Raw genomic sequence first — 27,263 nt, forward strand, 5'->3', positions numbered from 1 at the left:
CGAGAGCATTACAAATAGGTTGAGAAGATTTTTTAAGTCACTAGACTTGCAGGTCGGGTAACATTTTTATGATTTTTTTCGAGGCCTTGTTCCAGGTCAACCACTCGGTCTTACACCTCGGTGATGTCTTTACGTAGATCAACGAGGACAGTCTGAAAGTCCGATTTCAGGGAGCCGCTTTCTTGGCGAATGTCAACAAGGAATTTCCCCAGGTAGTCCTGCATGATAGATGGGGTGGGGAGTAGATAGTTTGCAAAGTTCATACAATTTACCACCCCGGGAAATAACCTACCTTTCATTGAACAAATAATTGTGACCATTTCCGCTAATTCAAATCAGCACACCAAACATATTTTCCTTGGGGACTTCAACATACATTGAAATGCTTTTAATGACACCTTACTGGAATTCAATACTATCCAACTGGAAGACATATCCCCTGTGACTAGTCGGACCACAACATAATCTCCTTCCTCATTCTGGAAAAGATGACGACAAAGAAGGGCCAACCACTTAAACCCAAACATTGTTCCAGAGACTTGAGGAATATTAATTTTTCCGATTTAACCTCTACTAGCAATAACAACTTCTTACAACCTGCCATAAACATGATTAATGTGAATGATCTTATGTAATTTGGAATAAAATCCATGACAGATAGACTTGATATGATTGCCCTGAAGCGGCAGATCTGACACACCAAAACCTGGTTCAACAGTAGCCTTAATAAGGAAAGACTCAAATTAAAACTCATGGAAATCCTCTCCTTCCATCGCACACCACAAGCACTTGAGGTCAACAAGAAGAGTTAACAACAAACATCTGATGTTCCAAGGAAGAATACTTCAGGGAGTAATTAGACAATGCCAAAAACGGACTAAAAAAACTATTTGAAATTATCAAACAACAAGTAACAAGCAAAACTAATTAACACCTGGTAAACACTTGTTCCTTGCCAAGCTGTGAGGAATTCTCCACCTATTTCATTGAAAAGACAAAGGATTGAATCAGACCTGCTTTGCGCCTCACATTTGCTGTTAACCCACGTCCAAACCATTTTTGCCTATACTACTAAGAACAATGCTAACTGGAGCGACTTCAAAATCCTGTATGAAGACACTATACTCACACTAATAACTACAATCAAACCTTCCAACTACTACAAGGATTCCATGTCTGCCAATCTCAAGCAATTCAGTACTTCCTTACTCCCTCTTTGGGCCAAGATTCAATGAATCGCTCTCACAGGGCATATTTCCTGATCCTTTAAAGATAGGACAGGTCACCCCTATTCCAAATAAAACCTAATGCAGACTTGTCTGACCTGAACAACTACTGCCCTATCACCAACAACTCAACACTAGCAAAGCTTTTAAAGAAATATGTACACATGCAACTTTGCAAACACATTGAGTACTTTCAACTCTTTGATCAGCGTCAATCTGGCTTCAGAACGGGTTATAGCACTGAAACGGCTCCAACACACATTATTGATGATGCCCTGAGAATGTTAAACCAATGTATGGTTTAAATCTCTTTATTGAAATTTCAGAGAAAACAAGAAAACAAGACCTCAATCTCTTCGTCAGACATCGCGATACCAACTCCAGCTCAAAAGAAACAGTCTTGCTCCGTAGTTGCTTAGAGTAGGTCAGCAATACAGGTGTCGTAGAACACCCCAAAACAAATCAAAAGGACCCCCCACCCCCCCTTCTGTCCACAAATTAAAAGGGAACCCAACCAGGGGGAAAAGGAGAAGATGGAAGAATCTGCAAAGTATGGCTTTCCGCGCGCGCCCGGGTTTTGTTTTTAACTCTGGGATCGGAGTGTCTGCCCGACGCAGGAGGCGTAGGTTTCTGGGGCAACTCAGTTCCCGGAACTCCTCAGTGAGTAGAGTCAGGAAAGGCCGCCACAGTTACGGTTCCTGCCAGAACAAGTGACAGTTTCTCCATGCCGAGCACCATCAACAACCTACGCAGCCAGCCTGTGTGTGGGGGGGCCTGCGGGGTCCTCCAGTGTGCTAGAATATTTTGCGTGGCTGCCCCATGCGCTACAGCGATGAGGCAATCTCTCCGTGATTTCAGGGGATACATCAAGGCATTGGGCAGCCCCAGAAGGATATAGGATGGAAACCGGGGTAGTTGGGTGTCTAAGTGCACGTCTATCTCATCCAAGATTGTGTTCCAGTACCCCTGCAATCGGTCGCAACTCCACAGTAAATGTTCCAGTGTGCCTAGTTCCCCACACCCTCTCCAGCAGCGGTCACTGATGCGGGATTCAAATTGATGAAGGCGCTCGGTGTATGGTATCAGTAGGTGGCCACTTCAGTCAGGGTTTCAGTGAGGCCTGTATGATATGCGGAGTGTCTAGCTCTATAGTAAATGCCGCGCCATTCTTTAGGTGTAAGAGACCTCCCTATTTCCCGCTCCCACCGACATCTGCCAGCATTGTATGTGTGGAAGTTTGTGACAGGTAGGTGTTGGTACAAATCAGAGATTAATTTTTTGTCAGATGTGCGCCTGACTAGCCACTTCTCGTAGGGGGTGAGATGATGCTGCGCTCCCAGCCTAACCTGTGGGTGAAGTGCCCAATAACGAACCTGCATATAGGGTAGCCTATCCCCCTCTGGAATGCCATAGTCCTCTCTCATTTGGTGAAATGAAAGGATGCTGTCCTGGTTAAAAAGGTGCCCCAAGGACCTGCAGGGGGAGTGCCACCATGCTCTGAACGCCTGTGGGTCGAGACCCGGGGTGAAGTTGGGGTTGGCATGTTAGACCAATTTAAACCCTATATTACTTGACCTCGTTCAGCTTTCAACACGGTCAAACATGATAATATGATTGACCTGCTTGCGAATACGATGGCCTATCAGGTCCAGTCCTAAAATAGTTTGCTTCTTTCCTTCATAACAGAACATAAAAAAATCAAGGTCAATTAAACCCTATCTGACACTACTTCAGTCATGTTTGGAGTTCTCCAAGGATCCACACTCTCTCCCACCTTATTCAATGTGTTCATGGAACCTCTTGCCGATCTTTTGAACCTCTCTAACATGAACTACCACATGTAGACTGATGACACACAACTAGATTTGAAAATGTCCTCCTTTGATGACATCAAACTGCTCAACATCACTCTACAGAAAACCCAACAATGGCTTACCTGCAATCACCTCATGCTCAAAAACCTCAAAATTGAATTCCTCCTGATCATACCTCACAATCACTCTTCCCCTATAGAAGAATGACTCCAGCAACTCACTGATTTCAACTACGTCCCACACTTAATAGATTTCACTATATCACTAGGTATAACGTTAGACAAACACCTGAATATGCAAGATCATATTAGTGCCACGACTAGGGGAACTAACTAACATCTAACTATACTAAGGAAAATCAAACCTTTCTTGCCCCGGGCTGACTTTCAGTTAGCAGTCCAATCCCTGGTTATCTCCAGTCTGGATTAGGGGAGCGCTACTCTTGCTGATTTACACAAAGTACAGCTGGCTCCACTGACAGCTACTTTAAACGTAGCTGCTAGGCTCATCAATGGATACAGAAGATTCAGCCACATCACACTTGACCTCAACCATCTAAAATGGCTCCGGTTTGATGCAAGAATCCCGCTGATGATAGCTTGCATGACTCACAAGGCCTTTCACCATAACACACCTGTCTACCTGGTCACAAAACTTGAACTTCCTGGAAGCAGCCGTTCCTCAAGAAGCTCTAACTTCCTACTGCAGAAGACACTAGTTCAAAAAGAAGACAACGTACAACCGCTCCTTCTCTGGTCTAGCCCCTAGACTATGGAACTGACTACTACCAGAAATCAGGACAAACCCCTACTCTGCGTCAGGGATGTGGAATTCCTACAGCCAGACGCCCAGGACATATTGTTTGTGGTCAAGGGCAACAAGTTTTCATGTGTATTTTGTCTTTGGGACAAGTAGGTCCAACCCCCCGCAGCACAAACCCTTTGGCTGACAGTTTGCAGTACCTTATTATGGATCAGGGAAAGGCACCGTCTGCAGTTAAGGTAATATTTTTGTCCATATGTTAATGCTGTTCAAACTTCTATTCATGGTTCAATAATTGAAAGCCTATAATATTAGGGTGAGCACTCTAAGTAAATGTTGTAAGCTCTGACTGCACTACTGACAGTGGTTCCAGTTTAAAAATGTACACAAGTTTTCAAAGTTCAGCAAAATGCGGCTATGTATAATGCTCCATGGATGCTCTGATTTGATACACATATTTGCTGAAGCTTGAAAGCAAGATTGACGATTCTTTCCCTTCCAAGTAAAATGTTCATAAAAAATGAAAGTAGGCAAAAAAAGCATTTTGCTAAACCACTGTAAAATTTCAGGTACCATTTCTTTGCAGCATCATTTAGTAACATGTGTTGATGCATGCTAGTATTTCCCCAAAATATTCATAATGGAAAATCAGAGTAACCAGTCAATAAGATTATGGGAAACAAAAATAAACAAGCACTGGCAAAGTCAGTAGGTCTGAAATTGATAGTCAGCTTTTTTGTTTTGTCAATGTGTGAATTGTTTTGGCATGGTTTTTGTAAAACCTTATTGGTGTGGGAGCTGTCGGGTCCTCACCATTATAACAAACATTGGCAAAAGCAGTAATTGTTTTTGGTCTCAAAAAGTACACACTGCCACAGTAGTTACTGGCACTCAACAAAACGATTTTGTGTGCCAGTATGCTCCTTGTGAAAGAGCAGAATGTTGTCACTCATAGTAAAGCCAGCCGATAGAGACAGAATTTTAATAAACGCAAAAGATCATGGCCAATGCCAAACCAAATTAGGTGCCCATAGTATATATCCTTGCATTAAGTGCATCTATACAGTTTCATTATTTCCCATGAAATTTACAGAAGTAGGACAAGACATAGCACTAAGAGAAAGTATTTGTGAACTGCATTTTAGCATGAGGAAATATGCATGTGTAGATTTGCTCATATCTGAGTGTTTGCAAGTTCAATTTCCTTACAACCATTTTCCCCCCCAACTCTGGAAGAAGGTTTATGTCTGCCATTGTCAGCAGTAAATTTCCAACTTTCTCAGTATGGTAAAAGATTAGAAAAGTGTTGTTGAAAACTTTTAAAACGTGCAGGTTAGTAGGTTTGCACAGACACAAAGGGCATTCCAACCCTGGAACTATTGCTTACCTCTACCTACAGCCCCAGCATGTAGATCTGTGGAAATGTGGCAACATAAGCGAATTGCAAGTATTCAAACACTACTATGGTATGCGCCCTGGCATAATCAGAGAGGCTATATCAGAGCTCTTATATAATGAGACTGCTGCCATAATTTGTCACCTCACTACATGGCACCAAAGAGACAAGTGGATTTTGTTACACGACAACAAGATTTATGAAACAACCTGCCTCATAGTTAAGTGGATATGTTATCAAATTCCACACCCCTGTCTACCTTCTTCAAAGAAAAAGGAAAAATGATTATGATGAATAGATTCCTTCCCTAGTCACCCTCAGTCATGTTTTACTTTTAGACTCCTTGAGATCATGAGCTTCAAAATTGTTTTGATATACTGCATCTGCATTTATTTGTGGTTTTGCGCCCTGCTGTCTCCCTCCTGCATCTTGTGTTTTAAGTATGACCCGACTGCCACATGTACAACGCTCTGACACCCTGTAGTGTCATGTTCGTGCTAAATAAAGCTCTGCAAATAAATAAATAAATAAAGACAGCCTCGAGTCAAAATTGCACATCCTGTGAGGTGTTTAAAGGGGTGATCCTATAAGAAAGAATAGAGAACGAATGCTTTCTTGAAAAGGTATTCAAGGTTTACCAAGTGGGTGTCTCCAATAAAGTGAATGGAGCTATTCTGTTTGTTAGACGGGTGACACCAGTGATAAGAGGGTGACATCCACCAAATGTGGTAAGAGTTTAGCGATATGCGGTGTCTTGCATGTGGCGAAAGGGTATGTGCATTATCACTTGACTGGTGATAGAAAATTAGGCACAGGTCTAGCTTAAATCACCTCCAATCCACAAGGCCTATAGCACACTGCCACAAACATTGGATAAGGTCATCAAGTATATAATTTACAAACAAAAATGGTCAAGAGAGCACAATCCTACAATGTAAGTATATGATGGACTCGTACAGCAAAAAGTCCAAGCAATAGTAAATTCAAGTGGTGTCAATAATTCAAACTAGGATGCAGGACACATAGATGAGTAAAGTTCATAATTTGTTTCATCTTTTCCTTTATTAATTTCTTAAAAATAATTGCCCAGTTGATAAAACGACAGCCGACACGTGTTTCGTCCGTACTATGAATTAGTACAAGGACTTTTTCAAGGCTAATAGATGAGGTCATACGGCATGAGACTTGGCAAATCACGTGGAAAATAGATAGTCAGCTCGATGCTCCCAAAGTGCATAGATGATCCCAATACGAGTTGCCCGATTGACTAGATCCACAAAGATATGTGCAGCTCGCTGAATATCAGAAAAAGGGGGCGAGGGGGGATTCTTGACCATCAGTTCTATTCTGTAAGGGGTATTAATGTATCCTGATAGAACCACGTGATAGAAGCCACAGAGGTGGATATTACGGTCAAACAGATAGACTCAGTATTTAAGCTAAGTAAATCCACAATCGAGCAAAGGGATTAAATGGATAAAAATTAGACTACCGCACATGCCATGGTTATTCCAAGTAGCGGCGGTGACATCAATGTTATATGGCTATGCGGTGTAATGTAACACCAACGTGCTAAAAAACACCTCGAGGTAACACGAGGCGTGATGTGTAATCTGACACCACTTGATAATGGAACTCCGTCATAACCATGGCATGTGCGGTAGTCTAATTTGTATCCATTTAATCCCTTTGCTCGATTGTTTTGCATCGAGCTGACTATCTATTTTCCACGTGATTTGCCAAGTCTCATGCCGTATGACCTCATCTATTAGCCTTGAAAAAGTCCTTGCACTAATTCATAGTACGGACGAAACACGTGTCGGCTGTCGTTTTATCAACTGGGCAATTATTTTTAAGAAATTAATAAAGGAAAAGATTAAACAAATTATGAACTTTACTCATCTATGTGTCCTGCATCCTAGTTTGAATTATTGACACCACTTGAATTTACTATTGCTTGGACTTTTTGTTGTACGAGTCCATCATATACTTACATTGTAGGATTGTGCTCTCTTGACCATTTTTGTTTGTATGTTTACTTGTCAATCATCTGGCTTGAGAAGTTGTGTTCCTTCCTGGTTGTGGGGGATATTGGTCCATGTAGCACTCCGTCTTTGATATTGTTAAAGATTCTATTGACTGTCCAGTACTGTTTTCTATTTTTTACTGATATTGGTGATTGTGCGGTCCTTTTCAAATTTTGAAAACACCACTACCGATCTGTGTATAAAGTATATAATTCAATACCATGAGTAAAATGTGCGTCATACGCAGTGTATGGTTGGTGAGGCGCAAGTTATAGTTTGCTAACTAAACTATAACTGGATAATTTCAATGGTTATTTTTACTTAAACTCTTGTTATAGTTTAAATAAATAAATATATATATATATATATATATATATATATATATATATATATATATATATATATATATATATATATATATATATATATATATATCTCGACAGAGAGCGACGGAGGGAAAACCCCCAAAAATAAACTCGCGTGAGCCGCATCTCTACTAGAGAGACAAAAGAACTACAGCTCTTTACGTGTAAGAACATGTCACTATTAAATAAAACAATGATTGCATTTTTAAATTATAAAAGCCTGTGACTTTTCTTTTTCTAAAACCAATCTAGTGCGGTCTGATTCATTGGGATGGGGCGATGGGTCAGAGCTATGACCCTGCTTTCTAAAAGTTAAACGTACACCCATTGAACAGCATTTGAGAAGCCACCACTTTCGCATTCTCATGCCCAGCATGCTCTCTTTAATACCACCCTCCAGCTTGAGCCCATACTCACTCCTTAGTCCAGGGCTTGGCTGCCAGGATCTCCTGCTGCTGCTTCTTGTCGTACTTGTAGATCTCGTCGATGCTCTGCGCCTCCTGCATGTTGTTCGCCATTTCCCATGTCTTTTGGGCCACACTACTCCCGCTGCTACTGCCGGCTACAGCCATAGCTCCACGGGGCGAGGAGAACAGAGAGTATTGCAACGTGCCGGGAGAAACGGAGCGCCACTGAACTCTAGGTCCCACAAGCCGCCATCGTCTTCCGCTGCTGTCAACAGATCGACCGCCTTCTCCCGAAGAAACCACACTGGGGTTGGAGTGACTAATGTCCTCGGCCTAGTTCCCAGACAGCTATCAGCACTAGCGCACTGCAGTCTCTCTCTCCACACAAGATATTACTGACTGATGGAGCAAAGCTGAAAGGCTCGCACTGGGTAAGTAGACCGAACCCCGAAGAAGGGGTAAAATAATTTATCCCCACCCGTCAAGACATGGAGTGGTCGACTGTGACTCGCTTCGGACACCTGTCACAACTAGACCAATCAAAGCATTTTGTTACGTACCTAGGCCGCGGCCATATTAGGTAGAAAAGTTTAATTTGCAAGCAGTGCAACTCCGGTCTTTCTAGACTAAGAAACTTATTATATGAGCCCTGTACCAAATGCGAAGCACAGGAAGACACTGCCTTGAATGTTTAAAAGTAAAAACAGAAAATACAATCCGACCGCTACCGAATTTTAGGTTAAAAAGAGCCCTCGCAGCTGTCTGCCCAGATGTAGAAGCCGCAGTGACTCCTCCGGGGTGCAGAGGGCGCTGTCACCCACAGTTGCCAAGTGATTCTACTGAATACCGGCTGCAGGCGTTGGTCTCGCTGGTGCTGGTTGCCATTGGCAGTGAGAGGCCAGCGGAGGCGGCTGTGCAGGGCGGCATAGGAGCAGGTACAGCGGGGGTTAGGGCAACTATGGCGCAGCGAAGGATGGTTAGGCAAGCTGACCTGAGGGATAGGGAGCACAGCAGCAAGCGGCCTGATTCAAATGTTTGTTATTTGAACTAATAAAGAGGACTGTGCAGACTGCAACACTGAGTGTTATTAACTGTCCTGCTAGCAGCGCACCCCAAGAGAAATGAAGTGCAACAGCCTACGTCTGCACTTATGTATGTTGAGGTGGTGTGCTAGCCTTCTAATTTTGGGCTTCTGTATGTTCCCCTCCTAGAGCAAAGACCGATCATACAGTGGAAATACATGCAGAGTGTGTTAATTCTCCGCCGCGTTCTGTCTTGTTATATTTCTTGTGTACATGTACCATGGACGTGGTGTATGTTCTCTGCACAGCTGTGACTATTTGCTTCCCTTTTTCTCACTGGTGAGCAAAATAACGATGGATTAAACCCAGATCTGTGACGGGGGGTGAATGTTTTGCCAATGTGCAACATTCCGTCCATCATCTTGTGTGTTTTTATGTTCAGTGAGGCAGTAACCCATCTAAGGTTTGTTGTGGGTGGGTGAATTACACTATGTCTCAAAGCATTGTTTTTTCCTGTATTGGAGACAAGGACTGGCTGCTTTAAACTGACTCTTCCCTTTTGATGCTGGTAAAGAAATAAAGGAATGTAAGGTATGCAGAAATATAAACTGACTACTAACAAATTAAGCTTGGATGAGGTGAATTGATCAACATGCAAAAACAGAGATTACGATGGTGGGAAAACCTTTTATATCCTCACATTGAGCACCTAGTCAAGAGTGTATTCCCTTTCCTCCTCAAAGGTACCAGGTCATACGAGCCAGGGTGCCATCCAAACTAGTTATTTCAATTCTGTATGCCATTCCCCAGCATAACCTGTTGCAGAAACTGCAACATTTGGAGAATGTGGTGGCGACATTGTTTCTGAAAGCAAAAAAAAGTGGGGTCATTCTACTCCGGAGCTATGTCTGGTGACTCAGTGGACCCAAACAGGCAGTGTTTGACCTCATGATCAAAAGTTCAAATCCCTGCGGTTTCACTTCCATCCGTTTGAGGTCGATAACATGAGTATAATAGAGATGCGTAACAACAAAACATCTTCACATTGGTATTTGAGCCATTCTGTACAAAAAACCCTGACATCTACATTACTGTTGTTGACAGTGGTACCTAAGTTCCAAAAGGAATTACCAGGAGGCATCATACTCTCTTTACTGGAGACCGAGGCCCAAATAATCTTTTTTTTCTGATTAAGTTTACCAAAAGAACAGAGTTCCGATAAATCCAAGCACTACAGCTTTTGGTCCATTAAGTGGCGCCAAAAGGCCACTTGTTGGCTATGGTTACTCATAAGAAACTCACCTTTGCATACTGTAACTGTCTACTACTTGTTGGACACCTGCTTCAGTAGTATATGTCAAATTAATTATTATGGTCTGCTTGTCAGCAGGCACAAAAAGGATAGCTTGATCAGATAAGAAGTTGATTCCACTGCATTTTAGTGTTATATGTTGAATAATCTTCTACAGGATGGGGTAGATCCATGGTGCCATGGTAGATTGCTTGCTTGTTCTGCCTTGAAACTCAAGTACATCTTTGTGGCGAAGTTAGAGATGGCACATACACGTTTCGTCTTTATTTGAGTATCCGCAGAGGCGTCATCATTTAATTCTAGACTGGAATATGCCTTTTGGGGCAGGGCCGGTCTGATACCTTTATGGTTGTTGTCTTCTATGATACTGATGAAATTAACAGTAATGCAAGCTGCTTTAAAGGCACAAAATAAATGGCATCAATACTTTTTATGCATCAGCTCATGCATTTTGTACATCAAAGTTAAGATCCTTTGGCAGTTCACATATGATAATCGTACATAGGTGCATAGAACTCAACTATCATCATTTGATCTGCTCCAGTATAAATGCGCGAAGCTGAGTTTTTGTTAGGACAAAACGCAGGTTATCTATTTACTCACATAAATAAGTACATCTGTGATTACATAAATCGAAGTCAATATTTGTGCCAAAAAAGAGAGACTATGATGCAAATCTGTGGCGTTTATTATTTTACCCAACTCTGCACTTGTATTTGTTTTGTAAATGAAGCCTGATTCCATGATTGTTCAGACTCCAAAAAAGGAGAGATGGTGACAGCGTACAGATGGATCACATACATAAATACAATGTGGTTAGTAAAGTGTTAGCAAAAATTATCAAAAAAGAGAACAACCTGATTTGTTACTTATGCCTTTCTGTTCCCCATACTGACAATTCTAAGCTCAGTTTCTGTATCCCTTCGATAGACTCACGTTTTAATCACATGCAGGTAATTCATCACTGTTTTCCATTTTGGCACTAAACAATGATGCCTGGGAATGCAGGAGAAGGGACTTTTTTCCCGTTGGTTTTTGCTGGTGACACTGTTTTACACACATACACTTTTAATAGAAGTCACAGCCCTGGAGCTGAAATCAGTTAGTTACTATATTTTAAACGTATTATATGTTATGTATGTAACATGTATAGAGAATACACCTGCTATTGCTGTGGCATCATAGCGCTCAGACTTTCTGGGTCAAATACCGATGGCTCAATTTGCTGGAATGCTTTTTAGACTAAACGTACTGCCTAAAACCCATTTTGAGGGAGATTGTATTCCAGAGCAGGGTCAAGAGGCTGGCGTAGTGTGATCCCAGGGTTTAAGATGCAGGAACAATATGGCCGAGGAATTCTCTGACTTTTGCAATTTGCAACTAAGTGGATTCTCTTAGGTAAAGCTTGTTTGCATAATTCAGGAAAGAAAGTGAATGAGCGGTTGTTGCTTGAACTCTGTCCTGGAAGCTTAGCCTAGGGCGAATGTGTTTTATTATTTAGAGCATATTTATTGATGATTGCACTACAGATGCAGTTTGTTTTTTCCAGTAGAATAATCTGTCCATCAAAGGTTGCCTTCCTATGGGAAAATGCTCTTGCGTCGTCATTCTTCTGATCAGGGGAACGTTTGTGGATGCCAATGTTAAGTTTGACATTTATTTTTCATGCTACTCCACATCACACATTCGTACTTGTGAGATTTGTTTAATATTTTGGTTTCTACATGCTCGGTCACATTTGACTGCCTGATCTATTAAATTAACATTATTCTCGGTGTTGTGGAAGTCCTGCCCTTGGCTGTAATAATAGACATTATCAAGTATCATAGGATTTTGTTTTCCCATTACAATAAGGAGAACCTTTGACTTTAAACACTGGGTAAAAAAATATTAGGCTTAACAATAATGTGATTCGAATTATTGTCCTAATTAGTGCTGCAGCAGATAATGCATTCATCGGAAGAGAAATCTTAAGGGTGGTCAGTCTTTGAAAGCGTCAAGATCAGCAGATGAAACCTGTTTGCTTTGAAGGAATGGTTGGCCAGCCCTTTTCACTTAAGTATGCGGACCAATCTGCTAGCCAATTTGTAGAGTAAATGGTATCTGCTGCAGTTCAGAAAATAGTTAAAACTTTTCTTTCTGCTTCAATTTCGGGAATATTTTGGACCAGTGTGCAATTGTTGGCACTGCTTGTTACTTAAACACTTCGACCGAATGTTTAGACAAGCCAAACAAATGAATAGATGGGACATATTCTGACGCCTTAACTGTTTTTAAGGACTTTTACCTAAAATCGCGCTATGTTGTTCTTGAAAGTTAAAAAAATTGTTGCTTATTGAAATACTTTTTGATTAGAAAGTGTCTCTTAGTTTTGTGGAAGCACATTTATTTTGTATTTATCAACTCTGTGAAGATTTTCGAACTTGCATCTATTCCAACAACAACGAAACTTGGATATTGGCATCAGTATACAAGAAGGCATTAAGGCAGCAGACCAGTCTCACTTTAGTTAACTTCTCTCTCAGCTTCAACACTGTGCTCTATTTATTTTCTATCTGTTTCTTATATTGCGATGGTTCCTGTTGCACCTGAACCAACCTAACCCTCTTATGAACCGGCACCAGGCATTCTCCTATGGTCTGTGGCATCTTCTTTCCAAGGTTTCATTTCAGAATTTAGATCTCGCCTTGAACTGACCGTGGTGTCACTTGTTATTCCTTATCAATTATATGCTATGTGGGGCACTTATTTTCTCTCTGGCTTTCCCTGTGTTTTTTTGTTTTGAACTGCCATAGCCAACGCGCTCAAAGCATGCTTGCTTTCTAATAGTAGACTGCCCTTACATAGCACATTCTTGCACAGAGCCCTGGCCCCTGTGGGAGTGGCGCGCGGTGTTAAGGCTCCAGTGTCTGCGTGGAGTTGCTTTTGTCCCGTTCAGTGGGCTGATTCTGTCTTTGGTGTCGGGCGCCGGCTGCGCCTTGTTGTAGCCTGGTTGCCTGACAACGGACAGGCTCTTCGAGTGACCGAGCATGCAGCTCCTTACAGCCGCCACTCTCCTCCCATCACCCACTTGTGTAGCTTTCCCTTCTCAACCAAGTGCCCCAGAGAAGAGGTCCTTCGTTACTCAGGGCTTCTTTCAGTCAAGGCAGAAGGCTTGGCACAGTTGAGTAATGTGTAACCGTGTTTGTGCTTTGCATACGGAATCGGACTTTCACACACCCTAACCGACTCATTGTTCCCTGAAACACACAGTAACACATGGGTTGGAATTGGATTTTATCGAACCGACGCCAGAGGGGTGATGGCTTTGAGAAAACCAATGGGCTCCCGGCTCTTGAGAGAAGCTAGCCGCTCCGTTTCAATCGCACCCGTCATGAGCACCAGACACTAATAAAAGAAGCAAGCATATATTCGGCATGAGGGTTTAGTGAGATAAAAACGTCCTAGATATAATAGCTATGGGAATAAACACATTTAAATGTCATATGTAGCTGTGTTGACATCAAGTATGCAACAGGTTAAGCATATGCTTCAATGTTGTCAGTCTATAGTACTCTCTTCGATAGAGTGAGCAGTAGTGCACAGAGCAGTTCAGCAACTTGTATTTTAACTATACTTGATTTCTACGGGACATGTACTTAAAATCTGCTAGTGGTGGCTGATATTGACTCTTAAAATAAAACCCTATTCAGTCCTGCTCATCTTTCCTTCAGAACTTATGCCTCTCACACTTTATTGTAAAGATCCTCTGCCGCCGTTTTCTTTCTCCTACCTTGCTGCTTTTCATTCAACTTCACTTTTATCTGGCCCATGTTCAAGTCCTCTATGCTTTGTGTTTCCCCTCAATACTCGGTTCCTCCATGCACCTTTTTCTTCCATTTGCTCTTTGAATGTTGAGGCATGGGACTGAATAGGATGTCAACCTCCCCATACTTTCAGGCATTATGCTTTAACCCCTTGTATGCTGATGACGGAACCGCTCCGTCATCAGCTGCGGTGGCGCTGTGCTGATGACGGAGCGGTTCCGTCATGGGCCGCTCATGCGCGACGCGAATTCCGCGCCTGCGCTGAGCGTTCTATTGAGCGGGCCGGGCCATGACGGAACCGCTCCGTCATAAGCACAGCGCAACCGACGCTGGTGACGGAGCGGTTCCGTCACCAGCATGTGCCCGCCGCTCTTCCGCCCCGCCCCCTTAGCACTGCGGCGGAATAGACGCCGCAGTGAAGGGGTTACCAAGCATTAAAAATGCAATAGGTCTCGCAGTGACATTATTTAGAGCTATTGATTTTGTAAATGACATTGTTTTTTGTGTGTTGTTTTTATTTTGTAAAACATAATGAAAATGATTTGTAATTTTAAATAAAAGTAAAAAGATAGTACTAAATGGCCTAATGTGATGTATACAGACTTATTGTGTCTAACCGTAAACTATATCTGTTTGGTAGAGGGCTACATATATTGTATATCTTTGCGAGTAAGATGTGTTGTACTGAGGGAGTATTTAGATTAGAATGAAGGGGAAGATATGCAGATAAAAGGTAGGGGAATTAGGGTAGTATTGTAAATGGCTATGGCTTTTATTTTGGGTTTGGTTTTAAATATATAAATAAAAAGCATATACATTTACAATACCAATAGCTCAAACATGCGTATCTGCAAGACCTATTGCATTGCAAATGCTTGTTTAACATATAGGGTAAGTAAGCACCAAACTGCGTGACACGCCAGGTATGGGAACACATGGCGAAAAATATTGCCTTTCAGCAGGAAATGGTATAGTCCAAGGGCATTGAAAGAAATGCTAATTACTACTCCTACTCCACCACCTACTATTCCTACTACTCCACCACCTACTACTACTCCACCACCTACTACTCCTACTCCACCACCTGCTACTCCCACTCCTCCTACTACACCACCTACTACGCCACCTACTACTCCTACTCTACCACTCCTACTACCATTCCTACTACCACTCCTACTAACACTACTACTACTACTACGCCATCACCTACTCCTCCTACTCCACCTACTCCTAGTACTCCACCACCTACTATTCCAATTACTACTCCTACTATTCCTACTCCACCACCTACTACTCCTACTCCACCACCTACTCCTACTACTCCTACTACTACTAATACTACTACACCACCTACTACTCCTACTCCACCACCTACTAGTACTACTACTACTCCACCACCTACTATTACTACTCCTACTCCACCTACTACTCTACCTACTACACCTACTACTCATACTCCACCAACTACTACTCCTACTCCACCAACTACTCCACCACCTACTACTACTAGTACTCCTACTACTCCACCACCTACTACTACTCCACCACCTACTACTCCTACTCCACCACATACTACTCCTACCCCACCACCTACTACTCCTACTCCACCTACTACTCCAACTACTCCACCACCTATTCCTACTACTCCACCACCTACTCCTACTACTCCTGCTCCACCACCTACTCCTACTACTCCTACTCTATCACCTAACTACTCCTACTACACCACCTACTACTAGTACTCCACCGCCTACTATTCCTACTACTCCTACTCCACCACCTACCACTCCTACTCCACTTACTACTCCCGCTCCACCACCTACTACTCCTACTCCACCACCTACTACTACTCCTACTCCACCACCCTACTCCACCACCTACTACTACTCCTACTCTGCCACCTCCTACTCCACCACCTACTACTCCTACTCCACCACCTACTACTCCTACTCCACCACCTACTACTATTACTACTCCTACTCCACCACCTACTACTACTACTCACCACCTACTCCTCCTCCTACTCCACCACCTTCTACTCCACCTACTACTCCTACTACACCACCTACTCCTCATACTCCACCACCTACTACTACTCCTACTACTTCACCACCTACTACTACTCCTACTCCATCACCTACTACTCCTACTCCACCACCTACTATTCCACTGCCTATTACTACTAAACCACCTACTACTACTAAACCACCTACTACTACTAAACCACCTACTACTCCACCACCTACTACTACTTCACCTTCTCCGCCTACTACTCCTCCACCACCTACTACTCCACCACCTACTACTACTCCTACTCCACCACCTACTACTACTCCTACTCCACCACCCTACTCCACCACCTACTACTACTCCTACTCTGCCACCTCCTACTCCACCACCTACTACTCCTACTCCACCACCTACTACTCCTACTCCACCTACTACTATTACTACTCCTACTCCACCACCTACTACTACTACTCACCACCTACTCCTCCTCCTACTCCACCACCTTCTACTCCACCTACTACTACTCCACCGCCTACTACTACTCCACCGCCTACTACTACTACTCCACCACTTACTACTATTACTCCACCGCCTACTACTACTACTACTCCTATTACTACTACTACTCCTACACCTACTACTCATATTCCACCACCTACTACTCCACCACCCACTGCTCCCACTCCTCCTACTCCACCACCTACTATTACTCCTACTCCTACTACTCCTACTAGTACTACTCCTACTCCACCATCTACTACTACTACTCCATCACCTACTACTACTACTCCACCACCTACTCCTACTCCACCACCTACTACTCCTACTCCACCACCTACTACTCCTACTCCACCTACTACTCCTACTACACCACCTACTCCTCATACTCCACCACCTACTACTACTCCTACTACTTCACCACCTACTACTACTCCTACTCCATCACCTACTACTCCTACTCCACCACCTACTACTCCACTGCCTATTACTACTAAACCACCTACTACTACTAAACCACCTACTACTACTAAACCACCTACTACTCCACCACCTACTACTACTTCACCTTCTCCGCCTACTACTCCTCCACCACCTACTACTCCACCACCTACTACTACTCCTACTCCACCACCTACTACTACTCCTACTCCACCACCCTACTCCACCACCTACTACTACTCCTACTCTGCCACCTCCTACTCCACCACCTACTACTCCTACTCCACCACCTACTACTCCTACTCCACCACCTACTACTATTACTACTCCTACTCCACCACCTACTACTACTACTCACCACCTACTCCTCCTCCTACTCCACCACCTTCTACTCCACCTACTACTACTCCACCGCCTACTACTACTCCACCGCCTACTACTACTACTCCACCACTTACTACTATTACTCCACCGCCTACTACTACTACTCCACCACTTACTACTATTACTCCACCGCCTACTACTACTACTACTCCTATTACTACTACTACTCCTACACCTACTACTCATATTCCACCACCTACTACTCCACCACCCACTGCTCCCACTCCTCCTACTCCACCACCTACTATTTCTCCTACTCCTACTAGTACTACTCCTACTCCACCATCTACTACTACTACTCCTACTCCATCACCTACTACTACTACTCCACCACCTACTCCTACTACACCACCTACTACTCCTACTCCACCACCTACTACTCCTACTCCACCACCTAACACTACTACTCCTACTCCACCACCTACTACTCCTACTCCACCACCTACTACTACTACTCCACCACCTACTCTTACTGCTTCACCACCTACTACTACTACTCCTACTCTACCACCTACCACCTACTACTACTACTCCTACACCACCACCTACTACTCCTTCTCCACCACCTACTGGTGGCAGTGGGTGTGGTGGTGGGTAGAGTGATGGTGGGTAGGGTGATGGTGGTGGGTAGGGTGGCAGTGGTGGGTAGGGGTGGGGGTGGTGTAGTAGGAGTAGGTGGTGGAGTAGTAGTAGTAGGTGATTGAGTAGGAGTAGTAGTAGTAGATGGTGGAGTAGGAGTAGTACGCACTAACGGGGGCGGACACAGGATACTGAATCCCGCCCCTCAAGGACTCCCTGACCTGCCCCATGGTTGCCAAGGCAATATTTCAAGAAATATTGTCGTGCTACCGTAAGGCAGGTCATGGAGTCCTCGAGAGGCGGTATCCAGAGCAGACAAATCTGCTAAACATGAGCTTTTTCCAATGGCAGGCCTCCGTTTCCAGAGGCCTGCCAATGGAAAAAAGGGGCGTGGCTTCACGCAGTACTGAATTCCCCTCCTCACAATATCTCTCTGCCTGCAGCACGGCACGCCCTGCAATGCAGGCTTCGACCTAAAAATGGGTAGTTGGCCTGTCCTCCATTTGCTTTGTTTTTATTTTATTCTCCTCTTTTTAGGTCTCGCCTGAGACAGAGCATGTGCTGTCGCTTGCAAGACATTTTGTTAGCTTAAAGGTGATTTAGAGCCCATCAATTGCTAACAATTCGTTGGCTTCATCATCACTCTTATTTCTTATTTCCATGCTTTTGTGATTAGCGCATGCTGGTTTTATTTCCTCCTTGTGTGGTGTCCATCCGGGGCGCAAGACAAAAGGGCTGTTTTGAATGTTACTGTGCGTGTTCATGAGATTTTTCTGAATGTTGTTTTTGTTGTATGATAGGCATGTCTATTCGTTTTGGCTTTGCACACTCCCTCCCACACCCTTTCCCTCTGTTCATGCTGCCTTTGCCTCTCTCCTTCCTACCCTCCGTCCTTGTGGCTTTTGTTCCCTTTCACGCATCTCTGCCTTTGTTACTGCTTCAATCACGCTACACATAGTTGAGAACGTTTTTGTTGTACGCATATCACTTACATTTTTAGGTCGAGCCTGGGCAGCGCTGCTCTGCGAGGCATGATGATTCAGGTATGGACTTGATGCCCTGCTCACTCTCCGCCCATATTTTTTAGTGGCTTGTGTGTCATTGTCCTTTGTAAATGTTGGCTCCTGGTTTGTTAATAGGCTACGGCTTATGAGTCCCTTCTTAGTACCTCCCTGTCTTCTGTTGTTACCTCCCATTAGGACTGGCCTTTTTACATGTGTCCTAACTCAGGAGCTTTCATTAGAAGTTTGGAGAACTACTTACTAATGGTTTGTGCGTCTATGTATTAGTAGACCGTCGTGATCGCTTTCACTGTGGCTTACCCCCCACCCCAGCACTCATTGGACGCTAGCAATGTGGGCCGCTTCTATGTATTACCAGCGCACCATGTACTCTTTCACTGTGGCAATGCAATAGGTCTCACATTTGCGAGATTTTGAGCTATTGGCATTTTAAAAGACAATGCCTTTGCACTGTCATTTACAATGCCAATAGCTTAAACTCTTTCAAATGCGAGACCTTTTGCATTGCAAATGCTTGTTCTGATTTTTGCTGTTGAATTGCAGACATGATAATCTATTGTTTTGCCCGCTCTATTTCTCCACACGTCCACCCATGTTGCCTTTACCTGCTACCATCCTCTCACCCTACTGTCGGTGTGCCTTTGCCTCCGTCTCTCTCTCTGACCCTCCTCTCCTGCCATGTTGCCTTTTCTCCCTTCTGTGGCTGTGGCTTTTGGCCCCCTCTCTGTATCTCAGTTTTTGTTACTGCTTCAAACACACTACATCATAGCTGAGAAAGTTTATATTCGGAGAACGCATCACTTAAATTTTTCTGACTTTTGTTGTTTCTATTTGTTTTGCAGACATGGTATTCCTTCATTGTTGCTCTCCCTCCATTTGTCTGTGTTGCTCCTTCCACGACTCTCCATGTGCCTTTGCCCCCCCACACCCTCTGTCCCTGTGGCTTTTGACCCCTCTCTCCATCACCATACATACCAGGACATACCATACTATGCAATGACAGACATACCATATACAATGACAGACTATATGTAGGAAGCTGGCTCTGCATATACTATACCTAATTAAGGTATAGTGTGCACAGAGTCCGGGGGATCCCCAGAGGTATAGCAGAGGCTAAATTAGATAATCACTAACTGCTCTATTTGTGGTAGTGTGGTTCAGCAGTTAGGCTTATAAGGAGGGTGTGTTAAGCATTTATTGTATTCAATCAATCAAGGCTGATGTCACACACTCCGAGACAGAATCTAGACCAATTAGATACATATTAAAAAGGTTAACTTAAAGTCGATTTCTAGAACCAAGCAGGACTTGATACAGGTTGGTAATAAGTACTTTCAAATGCACAACTGTTCAAGGAAATGCTGTTGTTTTTGTAATTGTAACAGTTACATGTTGATATCACTTTTCAGAATACTTGGCATTACACAGTAAATACTCATTTTGATTACTTTTGGATTACGTTACAATAGGGCTCACATTTCCCCATACTTTAGCAGTTCTGCATAGAACACTTTCTAGACCCCAAATCTCATACCATGAGTCCCTGTGGGATGAAAAATGGTTATCGAACTCTGAGGTAAGTATTGGACTTACGAGGTGTAGGTTTCAGGGTGAGGTCCAAGGTTCCCCTAAGTCCAAGTAGACACTCTAGTTACACCACCAGCGGCACTGGGACGGCTGGGTGCAGGGGCCCAACGTTAGCCAACGGGCTAAGGGGGGGGACCTTTGGTTGGGGCCTGCTGGCAAGCAGGCTACTTGAGTGTGAGAGCAAAGCTCCTCAGGTTGTGATCCGCATTGCAGGGGCCAACGACTGACACAAGAACTGCACTGACAGTAGCACAGAGGCAGCCGGTTGTAGGAGATAAAGCAGACGTCACAGTCCCAGGGCTTCTCAGTGGAAACCGTTGGTTTCGGAAAGTTGCAGGCTCGGTTAGGAGGACTTCTTGGAGGTGACCAACGACTGGGAAGGTGACTGGGGATCTGGGAGGATGCTTGGACACTGTAGGTTGGGCCACCCAAGGCCAGGAATGTGTCAAGGACTCTGGTGTCATAGGCGTTGGTTTCCTTAGGCTGCGACTGGTTGCAGTTGGCGTCAGTCGGACTGACGTGGTCTGACTTTGTGGACCGCTTCGGTCAAGGGAGCAGCTGTCTTACCACCTTCAGTCGCTGTCGGGGGGGACCCTTCAAGTAAAGGCTGCAGGTTTAGTTTCGAAACTTGTGAGAGGTCTGGGATCACTGGATCCCAACTTAGGATCGCCAGCTGAACCTCTATGGAGTATGGGGCCACTCGACTTCAAGCCGTGGTGACCGGGTCCAGATTTGGCAGAGTTCAGACTCCGATGGTTAGTCTTTGGTCTGAGCAAATCTGATGCTCATGGGAGACAGTCTGTTAGTTGGGTGCAGGGCAAGTCCTCCAGACTCTTAGGGGTCTGATGCTGCGGGACGTGCTGGTTTCTTCACTGTAGGCAGGTCGTGGTTGGGACAGGCCAGTAGGGCTGGGGCCAAGTCATTTGGTGTCCTGAGTTACTTCCTAGGTCAGCACAGCTCTTCGGTCCTTCTTCTTTTTTTCTCGAATCTGAGGAGACCAGGTTCAGGGTCGCCCCTAAATACTAAATTTAGGAGCGTTAGAGGGGTGTGTAGGTTGGGACCAACGGGTCCCTTCCTAGGGATGAGTACACCCCCTATTATGCTACCCTCTCGAGGGAGGGGGCAAGAGCCTCTTCCTTATTGGCTGAGTCCCCTCATCTTCAAGATGGAGGACACTGAGATGTGTGCTTCACCTTGTCTCTCTCACCTGAGGTGTGGAGTTGGCAACGGTGGGCACACCTCTCTTCCTAACTTGGATTTCCCGCCGATTCTCCTGCCCAAGTAGGGGGTCAGAACCAGTGTGAGCCAGTTGCTGGGGGCAGCAATACAGCCTGGGACAGCGTCCAAGGTCGGCAGGCCTTTGAAGCTTCCCCTTTTGTGGGCGCAGTCCATCCTAGGGGAGGAGGCATAACACCTCTACCCAGGATGGGCTTTGTTTCTAGACCCAGAGAGCGGAAGCCCACTACAGAGGAGTCCAGTAAGCTGTCTGATGGTGACGATGACGGGCAGCCATTCAGGACCCACACCAGGGCTGGTCTATCTTTAGGGTGCATCTCTAAGAGGCCCTCTGAGTGCATTTTACATTAACTCCCACACTGGCATCAGTGTGGATTTAATGTACTGAGAAGTTTGCTACCAAACTTCCCAGTTTTGAGTAAAACCATTATGGAGCTGTGGAGTTCGTAGTGACCATCTCCCAGACCATTTATTCTTTATGGCTTTACTACACTTATGATGTCTAAGAATAAACGTAGACACTCTAGGAGTACAGGGCTGATGCTTCCGTATCCTCACCTTAGGACTAGTGCACGCTGCCAGAGGAGTGACATACCTAGGCTTTAAGCATTGGATTGCAGGCATGGCACGCAGTGGTGAATGCCATGTCTACTCTTCACTTTTCTCTGCACCCAAACACACAGCCTTCTTGTGGCAGAGCGTGTAGGTTAAGGAGCAGGGCCTCTAAGGGTGGCATAATAGGTGCTGCTGTCTTCAGAGGCCTTCCTTGGCCATAGTGCCCTTGGTACCCATGGTACCTTTTACAAGGGGCTTGCCTGTGGCCAGGGATATGCCAATTTGTGGATACAAAGGTACAATTTTGGGAAAGAACACAGGCCCTGGGAACCTTATTGTCAGGGACCCAGGGCACATCAAGTCTGGTTGCATCATATGTCAGGCACAAATGGGGTAACCATGCAAAGAAAGGGCACCCTCCTACACTATACACTACCATGACAGGCCATACCATACTGGTCAATGACAGTCCATACTATACTACACAATGACTGGCCAAACTATACCATACCATACCATACAATGATATAACCTATCACCCCATAATACCATACTATAGTATACAATGACTGACTGTACCATACTGTACAATAACAGGCATATTATATGGAGTGTACCAGTCACTTACATTTTACTCACTTTTGTCATTTTAGTTGTATTTCAGATATGCTATTCCTTTGTGTTGCCTCTCTTCGTCCGTCCTTGTTGCCTTTACCTGCTCCCTCGCTCCCACTTTCCATCCGTGTGCCTTTGCACCCCACCCTCTGTTCCTGTGGCTTTTGACCCCTCTCTCCCATACCATTCCATACAATTACATACCTTACTATACAACGCACATCAGCTTTGCTCTTGTACAACATGGCAAAAAAATTAACAACGCCAATAGATCTTGTGAAAGTGAGCCCTATTGGCTTTGCTAATGTTGAATCCTTTTGGAGCTGTACAGGCATCCTATGCCTTGTCCCTGAGTTTTGCTAGCTCTTACTTTTTGTTGTCTTGACTTTTTTTTTGTAACTCTATTTTGCTCTCTGTCAAAGCTAAAGGCTACAAACTCTGTCACAAGCTCTGCCTTTTCAGTTTCACATATAGTGGTTTTTGTTTCAACATGGCATTAGCACTATTTTCCCCTTATCTTTGTGACTTTGATTTGTTTGATTCTGCGATGAGAAGCAAGCTTGACATTTTTCACACTACCTGGGCCAACCTCTTTGCCTGTTCTAGCCTAGTATATCCAGTGTATGGGGAAACCCACACTTTCTTGTCATCGTTTAGGCCTTTCACCTCTTGCAGAATTGCATTTAGACATGGAACCCCGGATTCTGTGTTTATATTTTTCTTTTTCCAGGTTATTTTTCATAACATTATTTCATGGAGTTTCCTCAACTGTTTGGCCCTTCGATGCCAGACAAAGGCAAATACCAGATTAGTATCCAAGTAGGAGGTATAACGTTTCATTTTTTTTGGTTAAATGCACTGTTTACTGAGTGTGATCACTTATTTGGGCAAGATAATTTTTTTTTTTCGAAATAGAGACACCAACAAACTTTCTGAATACAGATGGGTCTTTCCTTTTTTGCTGGTGTTCCTTGAGTTCTCTGCTTTTGTTTTGTAAACTTTTTTTAATTGGCATTTGAATAAGTTTTTTTTGGATAATCTATTTTATTGGTTTTTAAAACCGTAGTAAACAAATGACCAGCAGTAAGAAAATACATTAGTGTACAGTAAATGTATGGCTTCTTCGCAATATCACACAGCCACGCCCAGGAAAGGCACCGAGCGAAAAGGAGGACAAAGTAAAATCCTATATCGAGTCTGCAGATACCTAAGCGTAATGCTTGCCGTCAAATACCCCCAACCATTTGCCCCAGACTTTGCGGTATTTCATTGGACATTCTCTGGCTTTGTACAAGGGCTTCTCTTGTGCTGCGCACCAGTCCACTCCCCTACGCCATCTTGCCATTGTGGGCGCAGCAGGGCTCAACCAATTAACAGCAATGTTTCTCTTGGCCACCTTCATGGCAGTGTTCAAAAGGAGTCTGTCAGCTCTAGACCCATCCAATCCCTCAGCAACCCCCAGGAGCACATTCAGTGGCCTATGCGGGATCTCCCAGCCCAGGAACTCTGTGAATTCCTTTTCTATGGAATCTCAAAAATGTGTAATGACGGGGCATAGCCATACCATGTGAAATAAATCAGATTGTTGCTGGTTACAGCGGGTGCATGAAGCGTCTGCCTTAGCCCTGCGCTGTGGAGGCGCTTTAGTGTGAGGTATGCGGCATGGAGGTAGAATATTTGAACTAGACGGAGCCTCGCGGAAGTGGGGAGTGTTTTGGGTTTCATCCGTACGTCCCTCTAGTCCTCCTCCACCGGAGGGCCGATCCTTCCCTCCCATTGGGCCCTGAGTCAGTGTAATGTGGTGGGAGTGTATTTGTTAAGGAGCGGTAAATTCGGGAAGGCCCCCCCCCCCAACAACTTTCCAGGTCACCTGTCATGATTTGGGCTTCGGTGGGCTGTATTCGGGCAGTGAGGTACCATCTGATATATGGGTGCTGAGGGCGTGCCACAATTGCAAATAACTGTAGAACGTGGAGCTGTGTAGGGAATACTGGGTTTGTATGTCTTGAAAGGTGCGTATGTGTTCACCCCACCATATGTCCCCAAGTTGCAAGATGCAGATAAGATCCCACTCCCTGAATCCTTCCAGGTTGTGAACCTCCTGGAGCCAGGTGCCTTGCCAGAGCGGTGTGTATTGAGTCAGCTTGTTTGACTATTGGGTGTGTTGTAGAGAGGCCTGCCAGACTAGGAGAACCCCCTGCGTCACTGTGGGCAGGGATGTGGAGATAGATTCCCCGTACATCATCCCCTGGATCTTAGGTACGCCCAGAGCATTCAGTTCCATTCTGTACACTGGGTCCGACCAGCCACCATTGAACCAGTTGTGCATTGTGAGCAACCAAGTTGCTAAGTAGTAGAGGTTTAGGTTGGTCATGCCCATTCATCCGTCGAAGGGTGGTATCCGGCATTGGGCCAGAGCCAAGCGAGGTCACCAACCACTCACCCCCCGCCCACCACTCCCCCAAAAAGGAATTTGGTAGCCAGGCGGTCCATCTCCTTGAACCAGGTTCGTGAAAAAGGAAGGGTGTATTCTGAAGTATATAAGAACCTGGGTGATATAGTTTTGAACAGGGCTATTCTTCCCAGTCCTGCCACCTGTGGAGGTCAGCGCAGGCTCTTCACCAGCGGGGTCACATTAGGCGACCACGCAAGGTCAGGAAGGAGGGCGACTCAGATCCCAAGATATTTAAAGCACTGCCTTTTTCTCTCGCTCGGTCAAAGCGCGAACAACCACGTGCATTGTGCCCAGCTTCCTTTTCACAGCAGACACTTCGTGCGCGCCACCTCTGCTGGCAAATGCATTCAGTTCACCATGGTGCACACCCCCTCACCCCCCTATGAATCTCCCTCCCACCCTTCCTTTCATGTCCGCTTTCCTTTGAAGTTTCAGCCCGAGCTTTCACCGGCTCCTCTCCGCCCCCTTCTTTAATGGCCCTCCCCCTCCCCCAGCTCAGAGTGCGCATCACTTGATATATTCTATGCTTTGCTCCTTCGTTCACTTTGCCTCTCTTGTTTCTGCATTGTAAGGCTGCCTGCTCCATCAAAGCAGTGCAGGGGTCCCGCTTTTTAAAGAAACGTTTAGCAAATCGCGGCAGTCAAAATACATCGATCAGAAAGGATGAATGCCTAAATCCGATTACAGAATTAAAGGGCCAGCTCCCAGAACGTCTATTTAATTGGCCATTGACCCATGTATGGTAAAGTTGCATTGTGTCAATGAGCATTGCAAAGACTCCATGGTGTTGCATTTCACGGATGACAGGAGGCATAATTTGAAGCACATGGGTACACTCTGGGCCATTTAGTGCAAACCATTGCTCCTTACATGTATATGCTATATTAAACTACACATAATCCCGCAGAAACTGCAGCCCTGGTGAGGGTTAATTTCTCAATGAGGGATGTTCTGTACATGGAGGCCTCAATTTAGAGAGTCAAGACTTCCAAGGCCTCTATTTGCCATGGATGGTTCGTTGCTCTCACAGGTAGGTTGTTAATGATGATACCCTTGTAAGAAAGCCAGCAAAGTTGGAATTCAAACCAGCATCACTCAGCACCACCACATTATCACTCAGCACCACCACATTATCACTCAGCACCACCACATTATCACTCAGCACCACCGCAGCACCACCACATTATCACTCAGCACCACCACATTATCACTCAGCACCACCACATTATCACTCAGCACCACCACAGCATCACTCAGCACCACCACATTATCACTCAGCACCACCACAGCATCACTCTGCACCACCACAGCATCACTCTGCACCACCACAGCATCACTCTGCACCACCACAGCATCACTCTGCACCACCACAGCATCACTCTGCACCACCACAGCATCACTCTGCACCACCACAGCATCACTCTGCACCACCACAGCATCACTCTGCACCACCACAACATCACTCTGCACCACAACAGCATCACTCTGCACCACTACAGAATCACTCTGCACCACCACAGCATCACTCTGCACCACAACAGCATCACCACAGCAGCACCACTCAGCACCACCACAGCATCACTCCGCACCACTCAGTACCACCACAGCATCACTCTGCACCACTACAGCATCACTCTGCACCACCACAGCATCACTCTGCACCACAACAGCATCACCACAGCAGCACCACTCAGCACCACCACAGCATCACTCCGCACCACTCAGTACCACCACAGCATCT

At 44.8% G+C, this 27,263-nt stretch overlaps 2 protein-coding genes across 7 annotated transcripts in view; one reads left to right on the top strand and one right to left on the bottom strand.

Moving 5' to 3' along the window:
* Positions 1 to 8,786, bottom strand: part of COPS5 (COP9 signalosome subunit 5) — a 193,408-nt gene extending 184,622 nt beyond the window's left edge. Inside the window, exon 1 of the mRNA XM_086965846.1 lies at positions 8,008 to 8,786. Coding sequence (XP_086821972.1) covers positions 8,008 to 8,162 — 155 coding nt within the window. The 5' untranslated portion in view covers positions 8,163 to 8,786. The remainder of the gene's footprint in view (positions 1 to 8,007) is intronic.
* A 72-nt stretch (positions 8,787 to 8,858) lies between these two features.
* Positions 8,859 to 27,263, top strand: part of CSPP1 (centrosome and spindle pole associated protein 1) — a 1,363,238-nt gene continuing 1,344,833 nt past the window's right edge. For 5 of the 6 annotated variants that reach the window (XM_086965839.1, XM_086965840.1, XM_086965843.1 and 2 more), the window contains exon 1: positions 8,859 to 8,932. The gene's annotated coding sequence lies outside the window, so the exon portion shown is untranslated. The remainder of the gene's footprint in view (positions 8,933 to 27,263) is intronic. The other variant, XM_086965844.1, reaches the window with a different exon arrangement.

This window comes from Lissotriton vulgaris, chromosome 4_1 (assembly GCF_964263255.1).
Source record: "Lissotriton vulgaris chromosome 4_1, aLisVul1.2, whole genome shotgun sequence".
NCBI lineage: Eukaryota > Metazoa > Chordata > Amphibia > Caudata > Salamandridae > Lissotriton > Lissotriton vulgaris.